Here is an 18,512-nt window from a genome sequence, read left to right as displayed (position 1 = left end):
TCCCACCAGTCCTGTGACAGTGTCCCAGCTCCCCCACACCCTTACCCAGGCCAGGCATGGCCAGTTTTAACTCTAAGCCATTTGAACAGTACTGAAGTAGTAATTCACTGTGGGGTTAGTGTGTGTTTGCCTACTGACTACAGACACTGACCAGTTAGATGAGGTGATATTACAGTATTCTTCTAGCTTTCAGAGCTCATGACTATGATTCCATAGCTGGGGATTTTTATAGAGTCCTAACAAGAGCAATGCCACCAGCTTGTTTCAGCATGGCTCTGAATCACTTGTGGAAAGCTGTCCTCCACAAATCCATCCTCATAGGAAAACAAAAAGAAAATCAAAAAACCCCTAAACCTTAAAGTATAATAGAGGACCCCTTATAAGTTTGTTATTTCATTTGTCTGACAATTTGTACACAAGAAGAAAATAAAGGAAAAATCCCAAGAAGAGAAATAGCCTCTTTTATATGTGAAAATGAATCAAAACATAAGTAGCACTTTTATAATTATAAAATGATATGTGAATATTTAAGTGTGTTCTCTGACAAAGTAAATAATTACCTAATGATATATGGGCAAGAGACACTTTTAATTGCTATATAAATTCATAGGCAAAATTATAAATAATGGAATATTTTAATTTTAAAAAGCAATAGGAACTTACTAGGGATATGGCAAAGAAGATTTATACCCAATCAAGAAAAATTAAACTCACAAAGATAAACCAAACATACATAAGCCAAATGTTATCATTTATTATTTAAAACAATAAAAAACACTTCTTAGGAACATTCATTAGATGTTAAAGCTTAGAAGAGCCAGATAAGTTCTTACCATCAAACTTGTCATACTTCAAATGGCCATGGGCATCCGGCACAGGAGGGCTGCTTGGCACAGCGTTCTCCCCTTCTCCATCACTTGCTAATTCTTGTTTAAGTTTATTGTCTAACCAGTCATTGACGAGCTCCTGGGCTATCAATAGAACAGAAACATCTTATAGTATTTCCGTGACTTACAAGTTCCTCTATTGTTGTTTCCATTTATTCATGCATTCCTCATTGTCATCTTAGCATCCATTGTGTGACAAGGCATTAGGAACAGAATGAGGAACAAAACTGCAAAAAGAAATGTCACCAACATGAAGTCAACAGTCTGACCAAGGAAAATGTCACCAACATGAAGTCAACAGTCTGACCAAGGAAAATGTCACCAACATGAAGTCAACAGTCTAATCAGGGGAAATGTGACAACATGAAGCCAACAGTCTGATCAAGAGAAATGTCACCAACATGAAGCTAACAGTCTGATCAAGGGAAATGTCACCAACATGAAGCTAACAGTCTGATCAAGAGAAATGTCACCAACATGAAGCTAACAGTCTGATCAAGGGAAATGTCACCAACATGAAGCTAACAGTCTGATCACGGAAAAATGACAAACAAACAAGATAAAGACAACGCAAGGAACCAAGAGATGGAGACAGATTGTTGTAATTTTAAGTTGGGTGGCCAAAAAGAAGATACCCAAGCAAAGGAGGGAGTGAGCCATGCTGATATATAAGGAAATATTGTACCAGACCAGGGGAGAGCAAGGTCAAAGGTCCTACTTCATGAGTGTCTAGAGGGCTGGAAAAGTCACTAGCAGGGCAGTGTAGCTGGAGAAATGAGGGCTGGACAGATGAGATGGAAGAGGTGATTGTAGGGCCCGGGTCTGCCCCTGCTCCTGGGGTGCATCTTGAGGACAGTTTCTAGTCAGCCAGCTAAAACATTCTGTTTGTTCCTGTGCTCCCTCTGCCCCGCCTGTTGATTAGCTGTAGGGTATTATTTACTCCATCTTTGGTGTACTAATCTTTCACCTGCCTCGGTGGAAATCCTTGTGAAGCAGCGAGGTATATAAGGATTTCCCCAAGGTTGAATAAACGGCATTCGGCTGATCTTCTTTCTAATGACCCAGGTCTCTTGTGTGTTCTTTCAATTTCCAGGCCCTTGCCCAACTCGCGTATGGTACAGTGGCACGCGAACTGTACCGAGAGGTTAACACAGAATCGGGTGTTACAGGTGATCACTGTGCTGAGCGCAGTGGTGATCAGCGAGGGTGATCTTGCCCCTCATCTGAAATACAGCCAGTCATTTCTGGTTGTCACAAAGAGGGCAAGTGGCAACAGTATCCAGTGTGTTGAGACTAGGATGCTGCTAAACACCCTGCTCACAAGATAGGTTCCACACAGCAAAAATACTCTGGCCCCAAATGTCAGAAGTCCTGAAGCTGGAACCCTTCTGTTAGAGTCCTGACACCATTCTACATACTCTGTCTGCTACTCTAAAGCATGAGAAACCGCAGAAGGGTTGTGAGTAAAAAGCACCCCTCTCCCCTTTTGAGACAGGACCTCACTGTGTAGCTCTGGCTACACAGTGCTGACCTGAAATTCACTATTTAGACCATGCTGACCTTGAGCTCACAGAGACCCACCTGCCTCTGCCTCTGAAGTACTAGGATTAAAGTTGTGTGCTACCAGCCTGATTTTTGTTTTGTTTTTTAATTTATTTATTTTAAAATTTTCTTTATTTTATTTTTATGTATGGGGGTTTTGCCAGCATGTGTGTCTGTGCACTGTGTAAGGCCTGATGCCCGCAGAGGTGAGAAGAGGGCATCAGACACCCTGGAGCTGGAGCCACAGACGGTTCTCAGCTGTCATTCGGGTGCTGGGAATCTTTCCAGGGCAAGAGGTGATGTATTTTAAGAGGATCACTTTGACTTCTCTGTTAAAACAGACTATATGGGGTAAGCAAAGAAGATGTTAACTAGGAGATGAATACTATAGACTGTAAAGAGGTGACAATGGTTTGGTCTCAGAGTAGAGAAATTAAACATGGCTACAGTCTAGAAAATATTGAGATGAAGTTGACATGATTTGCTGATAAACAGGGAATGAAGGAAGAGCAATCTTCAGAGTGCTTAGCTTAACTGGAAGAATAGAGATGCTTTTACTGAGAAGCGTGAAGGACAAAGAAGCAGCAGGTTTTGGGGAAGACTCAGGGATATCAGGTGTGAGTTGTTCTTGAGATAACCAAATTGGAAGGTCAATTGTCAATACTTGAGATTTCATGGAATGGTCCAAACTGAAGAACCGAATGAGAGTTGTTAGCATACAGATGGTGTCTGAAGTCTCAGGACAGGATGATATTACCAGATGAAGAAAGCAGAGAAGAGTTTGAAATGCTAAAAACCCAGGGAATCAACCTTTTAGAAGTTGAAGAGGTAAGGTAGCTGAAGACCCAGGAAAGCTGAACAGCAAGGAGAGACCTGAGCTCAAAGGGAAGTCAGAGTGTCATGTGAGGAAAGCCAGCTCCCACTTCATTGGCATCATGAAAACCTTCGCAGGGGGCTACAGAGATTGCTCAGTGGTCACTACAGAGGATCTGGGCCGGTTCTCAGGACTACATGCCAGCCCACAACCACCTGTAACTCCAGGTCCAGGAGACAGACCTGGCCTCTGCTGGTAGTCACATGCCATGTGGTACACATAAACTCATGCGAGAATAAACAAACAAACAAAAAAATAAAGGAAATAAAATTACATGTAGATGCAGGAGAAAATGTTCACACTATTTTATATTATCTGTATCATTTTATCACTATCAAAAAGCTCTTCCCCAGTCTAGGGCATGGGCATTTCAAAGGAGGAAAACATCTCCTCTAGTGTCACCTCCACCGCTGTTACTGTTATCTCAAAGTTCTGGTGTAATTAGGCATTTTATATAATAACAGATGTAAACATGTTTAGTAGAGATAAAATAGAAGAAAACAAATGATGATAGTGGTCCTTTATCTGTAGTTCCATTTTCCAGTTTTAGTTACCTAAGTCTGAAATAATTCCTAAGTTCTGAATTGCACTTAGTTTACTAGCGCAGTGAAATAAGTTCTGCCTCATGCCCCTCCACTGGGATGTGAGTCGTTCCTTTGTCCGGCACCCACACCAGTCACACTCTCTGCCATCAGTTAAACTGACGTCAGTTAAAACAGATCAGTTGTCATCTCATTTGTTAGACTGATTGCCTGTCGCGATAATGTAGTGACAGTGTACAAGGAACCCTCAAATAACAGCCTAATGCTTTGGTCGTTCACCTCACCTCATCACGCCACTCAGACACCATGTCAGCACATCATCACAAGAACAGTGGGGAGTACAGTGTAAGAAGATAGTTGAAGAGAGATGATATGCACATAAGTATAGTGCTTATTCTAATTGTTCGGTTTTATTGCTTTATTATCAATCTCTTATTGTGACTAATTTATGAAGTAAATTTACTATGACTATGTAAGTATATGAAACAACTCTAGGGCTTGGCATTATCTACAACCGCAGGCATCCGCTAAGGGCCCTGGAAGGTACCTGGGAGGATGACAGTAGAAATGAAGTATAACAAATATGCTAGAAGGCAGAGAAAGGGAGCTGACAATTATTAACCCATGTACAACAAGTTTCACTTTATTGCATAATTAGAATGTAAAACAATTGGGTCTACTAATGCCACTTACTGTAAGGGCTTACTAGGAAGTACTAAAAGAACCAAGGATGAGCACTTCCTTTGGACGTTATACTAGACAGTTTCTTACGCTGGTTGGGGAGGGTGAGTAGAAAAGCAGAGATTTTCACAGTAAGCTCCCCACAGTACTAGTTATGGTAGACTATTAATGGAGCTGATGAGAAGAGAACAAAAACAAACCTTTGTAAAGCATGCTCAGCCCATAAAACAGCACAGGCTCGTATGGACTAGTAGTTTCTCGGGACAGTAGGTGTTACAGGCATAAAATACCTCTCCCCACCAAAAAAAGTCCACAGGTTAGAAAGCTTGGGGAATGGAGTAAGACAACATTTCTTTCAACTGTAAGGTTTCTGAGGGCTCTTAAAGTGTATCGTGTATGGTTACTGGCTGGAAGGTGGGGTGAGCAAGACTCTTAGAGCACAGATCTCCTTTACTGCTGGAATTACCAACTACCTGAGACTAATTATTATCACTTTTCGTAAATGAAGGTTTCTCTCCTGCCTGCCAGTTCCCAAATAAACACTCAAAGGCTTATATTAGTTATAAAAATTGCACCGATAACTCAGGCTTATTCCTAGCTAGCTCTTACATTTAAATTAACCCATATTTCTTATCTGTGCTTTGCCATGTAGCTTGTCACTAGTTATCACATTTTCTACATGTCTTGCTTCCTCGGCAGCTGGCTGGAAGCATCTCCCAGACTCTGTCCTTCTTGTCCTCTATCTCCGCTTGAATTTTCTACCTACCCCTATCCTGCCTTGTTATAGGTCAAAGCAGCCTTATTTATCAACCAATGAGAGCAACATATAGTCATAGCATACAGGAGGCTATCCCACATCACCTTTTCACCCAAACCCCTCCAACAGCTTCCCTATATTTAAATCACAGGCCCCTTATACTTCTGCCCCATCCTACTATAATCAGAACAAAATCTAAGTTCTTTCCCAGACCTGTCATGACCTATGTGATGTGTCTCCTGCTCATGTCTACTGGAAGCACCAGCATCAAGGGCTTTCCTTCAGTTCCTCATGTACTCCAAGCCTGTCTGACATCCCCTTGCCCTCTATCTGGGATGCTTTGAATAGACTACTACCTGATAATTTGCTTTTAATTGTCTTCATTCCTACATTAGAGTGCTTACTCCATGAAAGCACAGCTTTACTTTCCTTGTTCATAATCAAAACTTCTAGTACCTAATATTGTGGAGCAAGACTTCAATATGCATGCATTGAATAAATGAAGAGATAAATTAAATATTTGGGGATGTAAATAATCCAAACAGAAGCTGGCTTGCAGGGCACAGCACTCTAACTTCCCCCTTCCCTGGAGACTCTCCTTCCAGTCTCCGTTGCAGGTTGCACCTAGTCCCTTGAATCCCTAGGTGGTACTTAGTTCTTCAGTAACTCAGTACTCAAAATGCTGAATTCCAAATGAAGGGAGCTTTGAGGAAACAAGAAAGTTAAAATGGTTTTAGAGTCTCTTTACAAGGAATTAAACTGGTTGATAAACTTGAGGGCTATTCATCAGGAGAAAACCAGATTAAATTAACATGCTACCATCTGTACCATAGGACCAACACCTTACACCACTCACCAGTTAACTAGTATATCAAACTGCCTCTGGCAGTGGCTGCTTCAGATTTAGGAAACAAAGTGGGCTTTAAATGCAGTCTTGTGGGGCTGGGGAGATGGCTAAGAGAAGTATAGATTGCTTTTGCAAGGGACCCAAGCTCAGTTCCTAGCGCCCACACCAGGCAGCTCACAACCACCTAGGTCTCCAGCTCCTGGGAACCTGATGCCTCTGGCTTCCTCTGGCATCTTCATAAACATGCAGACACCAGTATGAGGATGGACAGACAGACAGACAGACACACACACACACACACACATACAGTCTTACATGTAGTAGTGGAGTTAACTCCAGAATCAGCTTCAGGGCAGTGCTGAGCTATGCTTTAAGAACTGCTAACGTCACACCAGCAAATGCATCCCTCACCTTCTTCATAGACGTCATCATGATACTCTGTTTGCTCACATGTCCCCAGATCTACTGCATGTTGCCAGAGTCTTCCAGGTAAATCTGCACTTCTGGTAAAATATTCATTTGAAATGGCAAATTCCGAAGCTTTCTCCACTCTCTTAAAAATAACAGAATAAAAAGGGAAAGAAATAAATTCATTAAATGATAGTAGCCTTGTTTAGAGAATTTGAGAAGCTGCTTTTTTAGCAGCTAGTATGATTTTTTAATTTTCCCACTTACGTTGGAGCACTAGGCAGTACTTTAGCTTTATATGTAATGTTGACTTAAACGCAGCAGTTCATCACGTTCTAGCCAGCATCCCTGGTGTTCACAAGAATGTCGTTTAGGCTTAGGTAAGTGGAAACGGGGCTGATGAGAGGTGCTAGCATGCAGGCATCAACCGAGCTTCATCCCCAGGCCCCACAAGGTGGCAGGAGAGAACCGACCTCCACACATGTACCACTGCATGTGTATACCTACACACACACACACGTACATCTGCTTACACACACACACACACACACACACACACACACACACACACACACACACACGTACATCTGCCTACACACATGCACTCACAATAAATAAATTTTATTCTTATTAGAACGTATTAATTGTCCAAAATAGTGGTTTCATTATGACACATATGTAACATACTTTGATCACATTCCTATTACCTCTTTGGCCCCCTTTGGGTAACTTTTGTTTAACGCATAGGCAATGGGATCCTGAAACCTGAATACTTAATTCTGAGCAAACATCTGATATCAATTTCTGTGCCACTCGGACTTGTAAACAGGAACCACAGGCTGAAGTCTCAAATTACTATAGCGAAAAGGGACCACCACTGTGTATTAGGCAAGCCACAGGTTCAATAAAATTGAGATAGACAGCCACCACTGTAGTCACCTAGACTGTTCTAACTCAACAAGAGTCTAATAAAAGCATGGGATCGGGTAAGGGAATGAGGAGCTGAAAAAGCATGGTGGACTTTGGGCAGAGTAGGGAACATTTTACTTCACAGGCGAAGCCCTGCATCTGTGTCCACATGGGGCTGTATTCCCAAGTTCTTCCTGAGCAAGCGCTCACTCTTCAGACTGGCACTGGCAAATGACAACTCACAGGCAAAAACTTTGGAGTCTTCCTTAACCTGAAGTCAGTCTCTCTGCCTCTCTTTCTCCCCCTATCTCTTTCTCTCTCTTCATCTCTCTGCCCATTCCTCTCTCTCTTCCTTGCTTTTCCTCTCTCCTTCCCTCCCTCCCTCCTCATACATGTTTGAAATATTTTCACATTTACAGACTGCCCCTTTACAGCATGTCCACAGCTATCAGCTCCACCGAGGACTGACCGTTTCCTAACAGCTTTTCTGCAACATCCTTTACAGCAGCAATTGGTCCCTTTCACATGAAAGCCATATCAGAAAACGCTTCAACATTTCCATTAGCATTAGGATAAATCCTTACAGTGTGCTTCAACGTCCTGAGCCCCTAATCCCTTTGTGGGCTTTGCATCTCACCAGCTACCTTTGTGTCAACCACACTGACCCCTTTGTAAGTCCACTCTCAAATACTATACTGCAGAGGTGTCACACGTTAGGCCTCAGAAATGACACCCTTTCAGTCTGCACTCTCTCCCACCAATCCCCACATCCCTGCAGTATTTGCTCCAGAGGCACCTTCTCCACGGGCTTCTCCTCTCTTCTGACTGAGTCTTTTATCTCTTTACAGTACATGCTCTCTCTGGCTCTCTGGTGCAGCCTCCAAACAGAGCATCGTCAGGATTCTTCCCTCTTCACACTGAAGCCCTAGCAACCAGAGTCTTGCTGGGACTCGGTCAGTGTCCAGGAAATACTTAGTAAAAGAAGAGGTGGCTTAGAGATCTACTCAAAGATGCTGTGCTGCTGTGTTTATAGTGTTCCTGACCTATTTTGAAATGACTTTGCCTTGTGCCCTTGGTAGAAAGCTTGGTGCTAACTTTGCAAAAACTTGCTATAGGATGAGTTATTTAATTCTCGTGTTGCCTGTGTCAGGTTTTGGATGTCAGCAGAGAAGTAAAGTTTAAAAGTCAAAGATAAAATCTGGGCACAGGAAGTAGGCACAGGAATGCTATAAGACAGAAACAAAGCATGATCTCATCAGAGTTGAGTTGGGAGACACCAGGCCACACTATAGAGATGCTCCCCCATGTTAATTCTCAGAGGCCATGGGTTATCTGAATTTATGTTATGGCATTGATTATGATTACATTGACACAGACCTACCCTTAAGTTCTAAGAAAAATGACTTTTTTTTTTTTTGAGACAGGGTTTCCCAGGAACTATGGAGCCAATCCTGGAACTTGCTCTGTAGACAAGGCTGGTCTTGAACTCACAAAGATCCACCTGCCTCTGCCTTCCGAGTGCTGGGATTAAAGGTATGCACCACCACGGCTCGGCTTGGCAGAAAAATGACTTTATATATACTGTTTACGCTTGTATATACACTTGTATATATATATATATTTCATGTAAAGAAACACAGATAAAGTTATTAACTTTAATTTTTAAACAAACACATAAAAGAAAAAGAAACAAGAGATTTGTAGACTTGATTTAATTCTCTAGACTATGAATCCAAGAGAAAACCAAATAACATGCCATTTCATTGGAAATTTGCATAGCTTTCTGAGAAAACTTTATTACATACATTTCATTTCTATTTGTGTGAGGATGGATGGCAAAGGATAACTTGCACAAGTCAGTTTCCTTCCACAATGCGGTCCCAGGAATCAGACTCGGGTGGTCAGGGCTTGGCGGCAAGTGCCTTCAGCCCCTGAGCCATCTCTCCAGGTTCTTGTTAGAAGACAGTAGTGAGTTTGGGAAATAGGAGAAAAACTAGTCTTGATACTTCAAAAAGGGTCTGGAAATGGCAACTGAGTAAAAAGAAATGTTTTAAATGTTTAAATGTTTTAAAGAAGCATTTAAAATACTCACTAGACAACACCAAGGATTGAAATAGTGTTTTAAGTACTTTGTCTTAAATATTATCTTTTTATTGCAGAATGAATGCATAAGAGCTAAGAGGAGTCTCGAGTACATTTCATTCATGTCCATTTACTCCTGCCCTTTCAGTATGTCCAGGAGGGAGACTAGCTCTGTCCCTGTGTCCCAATGAACACTAAGGGAGACAGACACAAACAGTTCATTCTTAGAAAGTTCAAGTAAGACAGAGTGATCTGAAAATAGGCTGTGTGTGTGTGTGTGTGTGTGTGTATGTGTGTGTGTGTGTGTGTAGGTGTGTGTGCACCTATGTGTGCAGGACAGAGGACAACCCTGGTACTGTTCTTCTTTCATTGTATTGGAGCCACCAATTAGGCTCTGCTGGATGGCCAGAGGGCCCCTGGGATCCACCTGTCTCTGCTTCCCTAGCTGGAATTACACCACCACCACGTCTGGTCTTTTACATGGATTCTGGCAACCTAATTCAGAGTCCTATGCTTATAAGACAAACGCTTAAACGACTGAGCCATCTTTCCAGCCCTAAAAAGAAGCTTATTAGTTAGAAGCTATGTTCCATAAAAGTTCCTTTACAAAATACTATTTCATTTCCTTAAGACCAGATGATACAAACAGGAGCTTAACATATCCTCATATGCCTATGTTTTATATAGTTTTGAAAGTGCCAATTCTTTTAAAAGTCACTCTTTATAAAATCAAGTATTTTATGTTTTATTAATAAATGTGTACATAACAATTCTTAAGGAAACTATTTGAGGACAGGATTAGGTTGCTGAAGTGGGTGTGGGGCAACTGAAGCTGAGTTGTATGGAGAGATCTAGATCATGTCTCAGAGGTAACAGACATCCCAGGCTGAGGCATCAGCAAGTAACAAAGCAGAGGCAGGGCCTGCTCGATGGAGAGGAAGGAGAAAGACCTGGGGGAGAGGAGGCACGCAAAATGCCAGTACATGGGCTGCTTCAGATAAACTGATACAGTCTGACTGACAGAGGACCTCAGATGCCCACCTGGAGGAGACAGTATCCGACAGCACACAGAACACATGTTTAGGAAGGTCAGTAAAGCAGGCGGATGTACTGGAGTAAGATAAGTCAGAGAGACTAAAGATGAATTATAAATCACAGAGTACCACCACATTTAGTGCTAGCCAAGCACCTGCCCAATTCTACGTGATTTCTCCATCTCTGTGGATGCCCATCAGCATCTCAGGCTCAAGGTCTGCTGGACCACAGCACTTCCCACAATTCTGCTTCGGCAACCCACTTAACCTGAACCATGCTGACAGGATGTTTCATTACTGAACCAAACAAACGCTGTTAACCACCTCGCCAACCTCGTCATCCCATTTCCACGTTTCATTCCTCAGTGCTGAAATTGGACCCAATCAAGTCTTTTAGTCATTGCAAGTCATTCTCTCCTCCATATACAAGGCCTTCAAAGAGTAACATCTTTTCCTTCCTACTCATGTGGACATTCAGATACTGTCTTATTTCCACATCCCTGTCCCTTCACTTTCGGAGCGGTGATTCCCAAACTTGGATCCATTAAATCTACCAATTTTCTTTGTATGGTTACTTACTTCAGCTAAATCCATGTTACAACCGGGAAACCTTCCTTTGCTGTTCTAAAGAGAGGCCTTTCTCTGTCTTCACCATCTTTCCCCTGAACGTGTTCTCGGCTGTGTTGGAAAGGGTGGGCCACTCAACTGGATTTGGGAGGTTTAGGAGGAAAGACTGCGACTATTCATGGTGTATCCAGAGTTGTGATTTATTATGGAGTAAATTCAGAAAGAAAAAAGGGTAAAACAGAGAGGTAAAAGGAGACTCCAGAGAAAACAGTCCAATGGACAAAGCTAGCGGACTAGAGGGTGTTTAAAACAGATGCCACAGCTACCAAATTAAACTAGAGATGTTTGGCGGCTGCCACACGATGACTGGGTTTGGTCAGGGAGTCATTTCTGGTAGCAGTTTGCAGAATGGAAAGTGAAATAAATGGAGTGTGTGTGTGTGTGTGTGTGTGTGTGTGTGTGTGTGTGCTACTGCTGACTGAATAAGAAACAGAGACTAAGCAATAATAGTTATGACAGGAGAGAATGAAAATATAAAAGCCAAGAGCTCATACTATATATCCGTAGATACTGGATAAGAAAATAAAATCATTCTACCATCAGAAAAGACTGCAGGGTCAAATAAGAACTTATTGATTTTTCAAGATGGGAGATTTGAAGGCAAGAAGGAGGAAAAGCCAGTGCAGAAGATTTAGGGAAATGATAAAAATCCGAGTCCAGACTGCTGACAGCTATATGAAGGAGAAAAATCATAGAAACAAGACAAAATGGAATTTTATCCTTGAGTTCTCATTAAATCTCCCCCTCTGAAAGAGGTGGTAAGCAGGCGTCTGATTGAGCCCTGCAGGAACTCAGGACTGGGACTCTGGACACTGACGGGCAAGCTAGGTTTACTAGAGGTTAAGTGGTCTTCTGGAGGCTGGCACTCATGATGCAATCTACTTTGGCGGTCTTTTGAGACAGAGCTTCTGCAGTGGCCAGGAAGTCTTCCCTAGCCCCATCGACATTAATGCCTCCTACCATATGCTTCCCTTACATCTTTGGAGGTCTATTACCAGCTCTAAGTAGGTTTTTCAGGCACCACTGGGCTATAGACTCTGGTCTGTGTCTCATTTTAGCACTGGTACTCAACACACTGAGCTTGTATTTGGTAGGCACTTAACAAATAGTAACAAAATAAATAGTTAAAAGCAAAGTACAGGTAACCTGGGATCTATCTTGCCTGACGCCCACAATGTCTGTCAACTTAGATAGAATATTCTCTGGAAAATATTACATGATTTTGAAGCATGTGCTACACAAATAAACTGATTACAATGAACTGCTAGGCTGGCACTCAGGGGTGCACCCCTGAAGTGTTTTAAAGGCACTGACAATTCAAATAGCACCTAAATTAAAAACAAACATCTCATGACTGGAGGATGTCATAGGTCAGGGAGTCATGTATAATAACAGTTTCTATGGGAGTTATCTAAACCAACTCCCTTTCAATGGATGCCCAAACATATTCTTTATTAGCTGAACATTAAGTGAAATTTGAGAGCTTATTCCAACGTAGCATGAATAATAACAAGCCGAAGTGAGATATTGGGGTTCAACCTGAAAACCAGAAAAGCAAAGCAGCCAAGCCACTAGAGAAATCTTACCTCTAGCAAGGCTGGGCGACTACAGACTAAACCTCTCTCTCCTCTCATTTTATATTCCCTCTTTTTTTTGTTGTTGTTGTTCATTTGTTTTTGTTTTCTTCAAGACAGGGTTTCTCTGTGTAGCTTTGGAGTCTGTCCTGGAACTTGCTTTGTAGACCAGGCTGGCCTCAAAATCACAGAGATCTACCTGCCTCCGCTTCCTGAGTGCTGAGATTAAAGGTATGTGTCACCCATTGCCTGGCCTCTAGTGGCTTTAGCTTTGCCTATGGTCTTCAGGCAAGATGTATTTTATTAAAATACAAACAATATAGCACTGTACTCCAGTGATGGAGAGCATGTCTCTTTGTGAAAACTCTCACTCCACTTTTGGATTGTTCTAGACATTAGAGAATTCTGGTGATACTCTTGCCAATGGGTCCCCATATTAAAGTAACTACAGAATAGTTTTCCTTGTGTCTGAAGAAGGCTACAGCATTCTCTCCCAAGGCCTCTCTTTTCTTACTCCTTTGGCCTCTTTATGAGATAGGCATGCCAGATGAAAGGCAAATCTATGTGTTTTCTCATCATTTATACTTAAGCTCTCTCATGAAAACCAACGGAATAATAAAAGATGTTAAAAACATAAAATTGGGGTAACATACATAATCATGTGGGAATAACAACAGCCATGCACACGCACACTGGAGATCTGTCATTATGTCTGACTCTCACATCTCTTTCTATTCTGATTGTGAAAAGCCTTACCTTAACCCAGTGCTCCACGCTGTCAGTGTCAAATGCAGACTGTAGAAAAAAGAAACAAAGTATTAATGCGCAACAACCGCTTTGTCAACATCCTTCCCACTAACACACATGGAAACATACACATCCTTCATCCTTTCCTCCTAACTTTCCGCTGGCAAGTTCAGCACCAACTAGCAATGAGAGCACACTGAACCACAACAGAAGAAACAGGAAGCCTTGTCTGGACATCCTTGTTACTTCTTGTCTAACCCACCTTGAACTGTAACTGATCAACCATCTAGGCATCAGCATTGTATTTTTAAGTTCTCCAATGCTCAGAGTCAAGATGCAGAAATGCTAGATGTAACACCCCTCGTGAAACCCATACGAACGCTGGTTAATTCACCTCTCTGTGTAATTTTCTGCTTAAAGACTGTGGTCCTTTCTTTCCTGTTTGCACAAGTAGCCAGATGCCTTTCCGTCCTTCCTACACCTGAGATGACGTTTGGTCTAAAAAGAGTGAGGGTGTAGAACTGAATTATATCACTCAACTTCTACACTTGCACCAAGAATATAATGAAGAAAATTATCTCTACCCAGATGAGATATTAATTTGAAACAAGAAATCAGGCTTCATGGATCCTCCTCTGTATTCTCTGTGACTCCCAGAAGCTTACAGAACTCTCTCTCTCTCTCTAATAATCATAGAGAAAACAGAGATGTTTGCTTTGAGGAAAAAAAAATCAGGTATTTGAAAATAAAAATGATGGGAGAGCAAAGTAACTGGCACGTGGAAGTTGGTGGGAAAGGCATGGTGGTCTCCTTCATTTCCCTAACACTTCGCCTTCAGCTCACCTTACACACAGTAATGCAGCTGCTCTGCTGAGTAACCACCACTGCAGTAAAGAGTGAGCTGATCCTATTCAAGCACAGCTGAATTTCAAGGCGCTCTTGTGTTTTTACTTTCTTTATCCTCTAGACAGTAATAATGAGCACTATCAGCAAAAAGAAAAAGAAAAAAAAAGAAAAAATCCCTCTTTTTGTAGTTCTAAGTTGTCCCAATTTTTTTTTACCTTTCATCATCAAATCTATATTCAGAAGCTATTTTGGGCCCCACTATTATGCAACTGCTACTTTGCAGGTGAAGCGACCTCAGTTCCCACTCTCGAATGCTCTGGCCTCTGCCCTCTAGCATCAAGAACATGATTTTCACTAAGTGGAAGGTGCCCTGTGTACAGTGTTTCTATATTTAGAATAACCCACAAGAATGACTGCCTCGGGCCCCCACAAAAGCCACACATCTCGAGGATTGTCTTTCTTTATACAAGAAACCGTAAGTAAGGAGTGAAAACAGCTGGTGAAGCTGCTCTGCAGCTGGAAGTTGACGCCCCTCCGTCTCGATGCTCTCATTTACATCTAAAGCATTTATTTTTGTGACTGTTAAAAAGGTATTCTGGAAAGCGCACTTGGTATGACTGTGACTTTGCACGTCACTTTTGTCTGTGCCAAGTTGAAAACGGCATGGTCGGTTTGTGTGTGTCTTTAGGAGCTAGTGTATAGAAGAGGTAACAAATAAAGGAAGGATCTATCGCTGAACACTGGTGGAATATAGAAATAACCACATGGATAAAGAATTGAGATATAACCATTTGGACTTCTGGTTCATTTTAGATGTCTGATGTAAAACTGGAAGTGGGGGATACAAGGGGTAACAGCAGAAAATTTAATGTGATTTGTTTTCTTCCTTTCAAAAATCCCTCACCTAAGATTTGAAAGGGAGGGAAAGAAATGTGCAGAAAGTTTCCTAAAACTGCTATTGGAGTAAGGATGAGGGTCAACTTTCCCTCACCCCAATGGGCACTAGTAGACCTCTCCGCTTAGATGGGAACAATCCTTACAGGTTTTTGCCCACCAGAGTGGTGAGTACACAGACCCTAAGGTTCCTAGAACCACTCTCAGAGCTGTGCAGGCTCCAGGTCAGTCAAGACCAGATAAGAATGCCCCCCCGGGGGGGGGGGGAGAGTGAGGAATCGCAGGGAGGGGGAAGCGGCAGGCTTTCAGGACAGTGTGACGCCTAGGGCCGGCCCGTGTTTCTCAAAGCTTCCGATTGGGATCACCTTGGGATTCAGCTTCCTTGAAAGCCGTTTCCAGCGACTCAGCTCCATTCTCTTCTTTGAAGACTTTTCTTGGGACGCCAGCAGTATATTTTCAAGTTCAGGCCTAGACTTAGACCACAACAGTGACAATCGCGCCTCGTCCCAGGCTGCATTTGGGTGGTGCTGGGAGTTGTAGTTCCACCATCTACCAGTTAGACAGGGGTCGGACATTCTGGAACTACTGCTCCCAGGAGGCATTGCGCGGGAAGCTCTCATTGCCCAGTTACCATGGCATCGGTGGTTCTCGCTGGGTTTACTTTAGCGGGGCCTTTGCCTATGTCTGGCGCTGGATGATGACACAGAACATCCTGATTGGTTCTGCAGCAGAGGCGGTGGTTCAGTGGACCGCGAGCTCTGCAAGCAGAACACGTGTTATCTCCTGCTAGGAGTTTAAGGGTCCTGGCGGTACGAAGTGTTGTAATCTACGGGTGAGTATCTCTTTTCCTTAATGAGAGCGGGTGAGTCGCGCACTTTCCTGCTTACATTTCCGTCTTACTCCCACCTTGTTATTTCTTGATTTCCTGTTGGTCTAGGCTTCCGCCGGCTCAGAGTCTCATCAGTGAGATTGCCGGACACATACATCTTAGAGAGAAAGGGGCCTCTTTTCTCCCGGTCCCTGTCCGAGAGTGAGCTGCTCAGCCGGAAGTTTTTCTGAATTTACCATGTACTTGAGAAGGCATAAAAACAGTAAGGTCTAAAGCTCCAGGGATGGCTAACGGAACTAAGAGAAAACTGAACCTCAATAGCCAAGCCTGGATGTTGTGAAGAACAGTTCACTGAAGGAGTATGTACTTTCAAGGCGGGGCAGAAATTTAGAACTGGAGATTTGGACCCAGCTACTTGTTGGCAATTGAGTATACTGCTTACAAAAATGGAACTGTATCTGTTATGTCCAGATCACGGAGTCACCTCCCCCCCAAAAAAAACCCCACCAGGAAACTGAGTCCTGTATGTAAAAGCAAAGAGCCTTTATTACACATGTTTGCAAACTCTGTCTCACCGTGTGTCCAACGTATTGGAGTGATTGGGGAGCCCCAAGCTCAATTAGGAGTTGGGTTTTTATAGTAACAAAGGTGGGGGTGAGGATTACTAAGGTTTAGGACCCCTGATTGGCTGACATTTGTCTGGGGGTGTCTTGGTGAAAAGCAATGGGTGTGTTCCAACATATGTTGGAACGTTAGGAATTCCCTTTGGATGGTCTGTTCCTGGGTCGTGCCTGGGTAGACTCAGTGTGTGGTCTTTATCGGAACCAGGTATTGCCTCAGAGTAAACTACTGAGACTCAGACCTCTATAGAGCTTGTCTAGGCTGGGTCCTATAGTACCTACACCCTGGAAGTGTGTTAATGATTGAAAATCAATGTATGTAAAACCTTCAACCAGGAAATGTAAAGCAAACTTTAAATTGGAAATATGCTAAGGAAGGCCATGCCCCCAAATCCTAGCTTGTGTCCTCTAACTTGAGTATGGCTGGAAAGAAGGTGTTTGAACAGGCTGTGTGACATGCAGACCTTACTCTGTCACAACAGTAGATCATTTGGAGGAGTTAGTTTCATGTCTGTTCTTTGGGACAGGTGCCTCTTTGGGAGAGCTGCCCATTTTTATCCTGAAAGAAACGCAGAATTCAGAGAGGTGACCATAATATAGTATGTGTCCATTTAGAAAGGCTATAGAACAGTGTGGTTCTCAACCTTCCTAATGCTGAGACCCTTTACACAGTTCCTCATGTTGTGGTGACCCCCAATTATCAAATTATTTTTGTTGCTACATCGTAACTAATTTTGTTACTTCAGTGAATCGTAATATGAATATCTGTGTATTCTGATGGTCTTAGGCAACCCCTGTGAAAGAGTCATTTGTTGCTCCGCCCCACCTCAGGGGTCACACCCCACAGGTTGAGAACCATTGCTATAGAGACTGGGATGATGGATTAGAGGTGGAGGAGGGAGCTAGGAAAAAGCAATAACACTGTAGCAAAATGGGTAATATCGCAGTTAAGATGGAAACATTTCATGTGCTGTTTGACAAACTGGGTTTCTCCTAAGCCACCGGCCTATGTTATGGTCTCAAAAATTAAACTTCTGTAGTTTCAGGACCAGCTCTGGGTAACCGCCTTCATCAGTGTTCTATTGTTGTGAAGAGACACCATAACTAAAGCAGCTTTTACAAAAGAAGGCCTTTAATTGGGGCTTGCCTACAGTTTAGAGTTTTAGACCGTTAATATCCTAGCAGGAAGCATGTTGGCATGCAGGCAGACACCGCAGCGGTAGCTGAGAGCTGCATCCTCATCTGTAGGCTTGGCTTTTGGAGCCTCAGAGCACACCCCCAGTGACATACTTCCTCCAACCAAACCCCACCTCATTCCTAATTCTTCCAGATAGGGCTACTCCCTGGTGAGCAAGCATTCAAATATGTGAGCCTGTGGGGCCATTTTTATTCAAACCATGACAGTGACTTTGTTAACATCACTTTACTAATTTATAGGAGGCTGGAGAGAATAGGCTCTGTTGTATGTGGTATGAGGGTTAATGGAGTTAATGTATAAAGCACAACAGTAAATACCCAATAAATGTAGCTACTGCCGTTGTTAGGCCTTTCGGTGGATGAGATTAGTCTAGCTTTATTGTGACCAATAACATTCAGACTTACTTGATCATCATTTGCATTTTTTCCCCAGACAGCACCTCCTTATATATCCCTGTCTGGCCTGAAACTTGCAGAGATTTGCCATCCTCTCTGTTTCTCGGGTGCTGGGATTAAAGACATGTGCCTCCACTTTCTGCTGGATTTTTTTCTTTCCTTTTCTTTTTTTAAGAGTTACTTTTATTTTCTGTGTGTGACTATTTTTGCCTGCACGTA

At 42.7% G+C, this 18,512-nt stretch overlaps 2 protein-coding genes across 3 annotated transcripts in view; one reads left to right on the top strand and one right to left on the bottom strand.

The window, feature by feature from the left end:
• Positions 1 to 15,875, bottom strand: part of Ccdc191 (coiled-coil domain containing 191) — a 69,009-nt gene extending 53,134 nt beyond the window's left edge. The window contains exons 1-4 of the mRNA XM_048422595.3: positions 15,617 to 15,875; positions 13,521 to 13,559; positions 6,542 to 6,683; positions 834 to 971 (exon numbers count right to left, since the gene is read on the bottom strand). Coding sequence (XP_048278552.3) covers positions 834 to 971; positions 6,542 to 6,683; positions 13,521 to 13,559; positions 15,617 to 15,871 — 574 coding nt within the window. The 5' untranslated portion in view covers positions 15,872 to 15,875. The remainder of the gene's footprint in view (positions 1 to 833; positions 972 to 6,541; positions 6,684 to 13,520; positions 13,560 to 15,616) is intronic.
• Positions 15,876 to 15,892: 17 nt separating this feature from the next.
• The window catches only part of Qtrt2 (queuine tRNA-ribosyltransferase accessory subunit 2), a 28,703-nt gene continuing 26,083 nt past the window's right edge, over positions 15,893 to 18,512 (top strand). For both annotated transcript variants that reach the window (XM_048422602.3, XM_048422601.3), the window contains exon 1: positions 15,893 to 16,083. The gene's annotated coding sequence lies outside the window, so the exon portion shown is untranslated. The remainder of the gene's footprint in view (positions 16,084 to 18,512) is intronic.

This window comes from Myodes glareolus, chromosome 2, assembly GCF_982192425.1.
Source record: "Myodes glareolus chromosome 2, mMyoGla1.1, whole genome shotgun sequence".
NCBI classification, from domain to species: Eukaryota; Metazoa; Chordata; class Mammalia; order Rodentia; family Cricetidae; genus Myodes; species Myodes glareolus.
The sequence above is the reverse complement of the archived record's forward strand: the minus strand, read 5'-3'. Positions and strand labels throughout refer to the sequence as shown.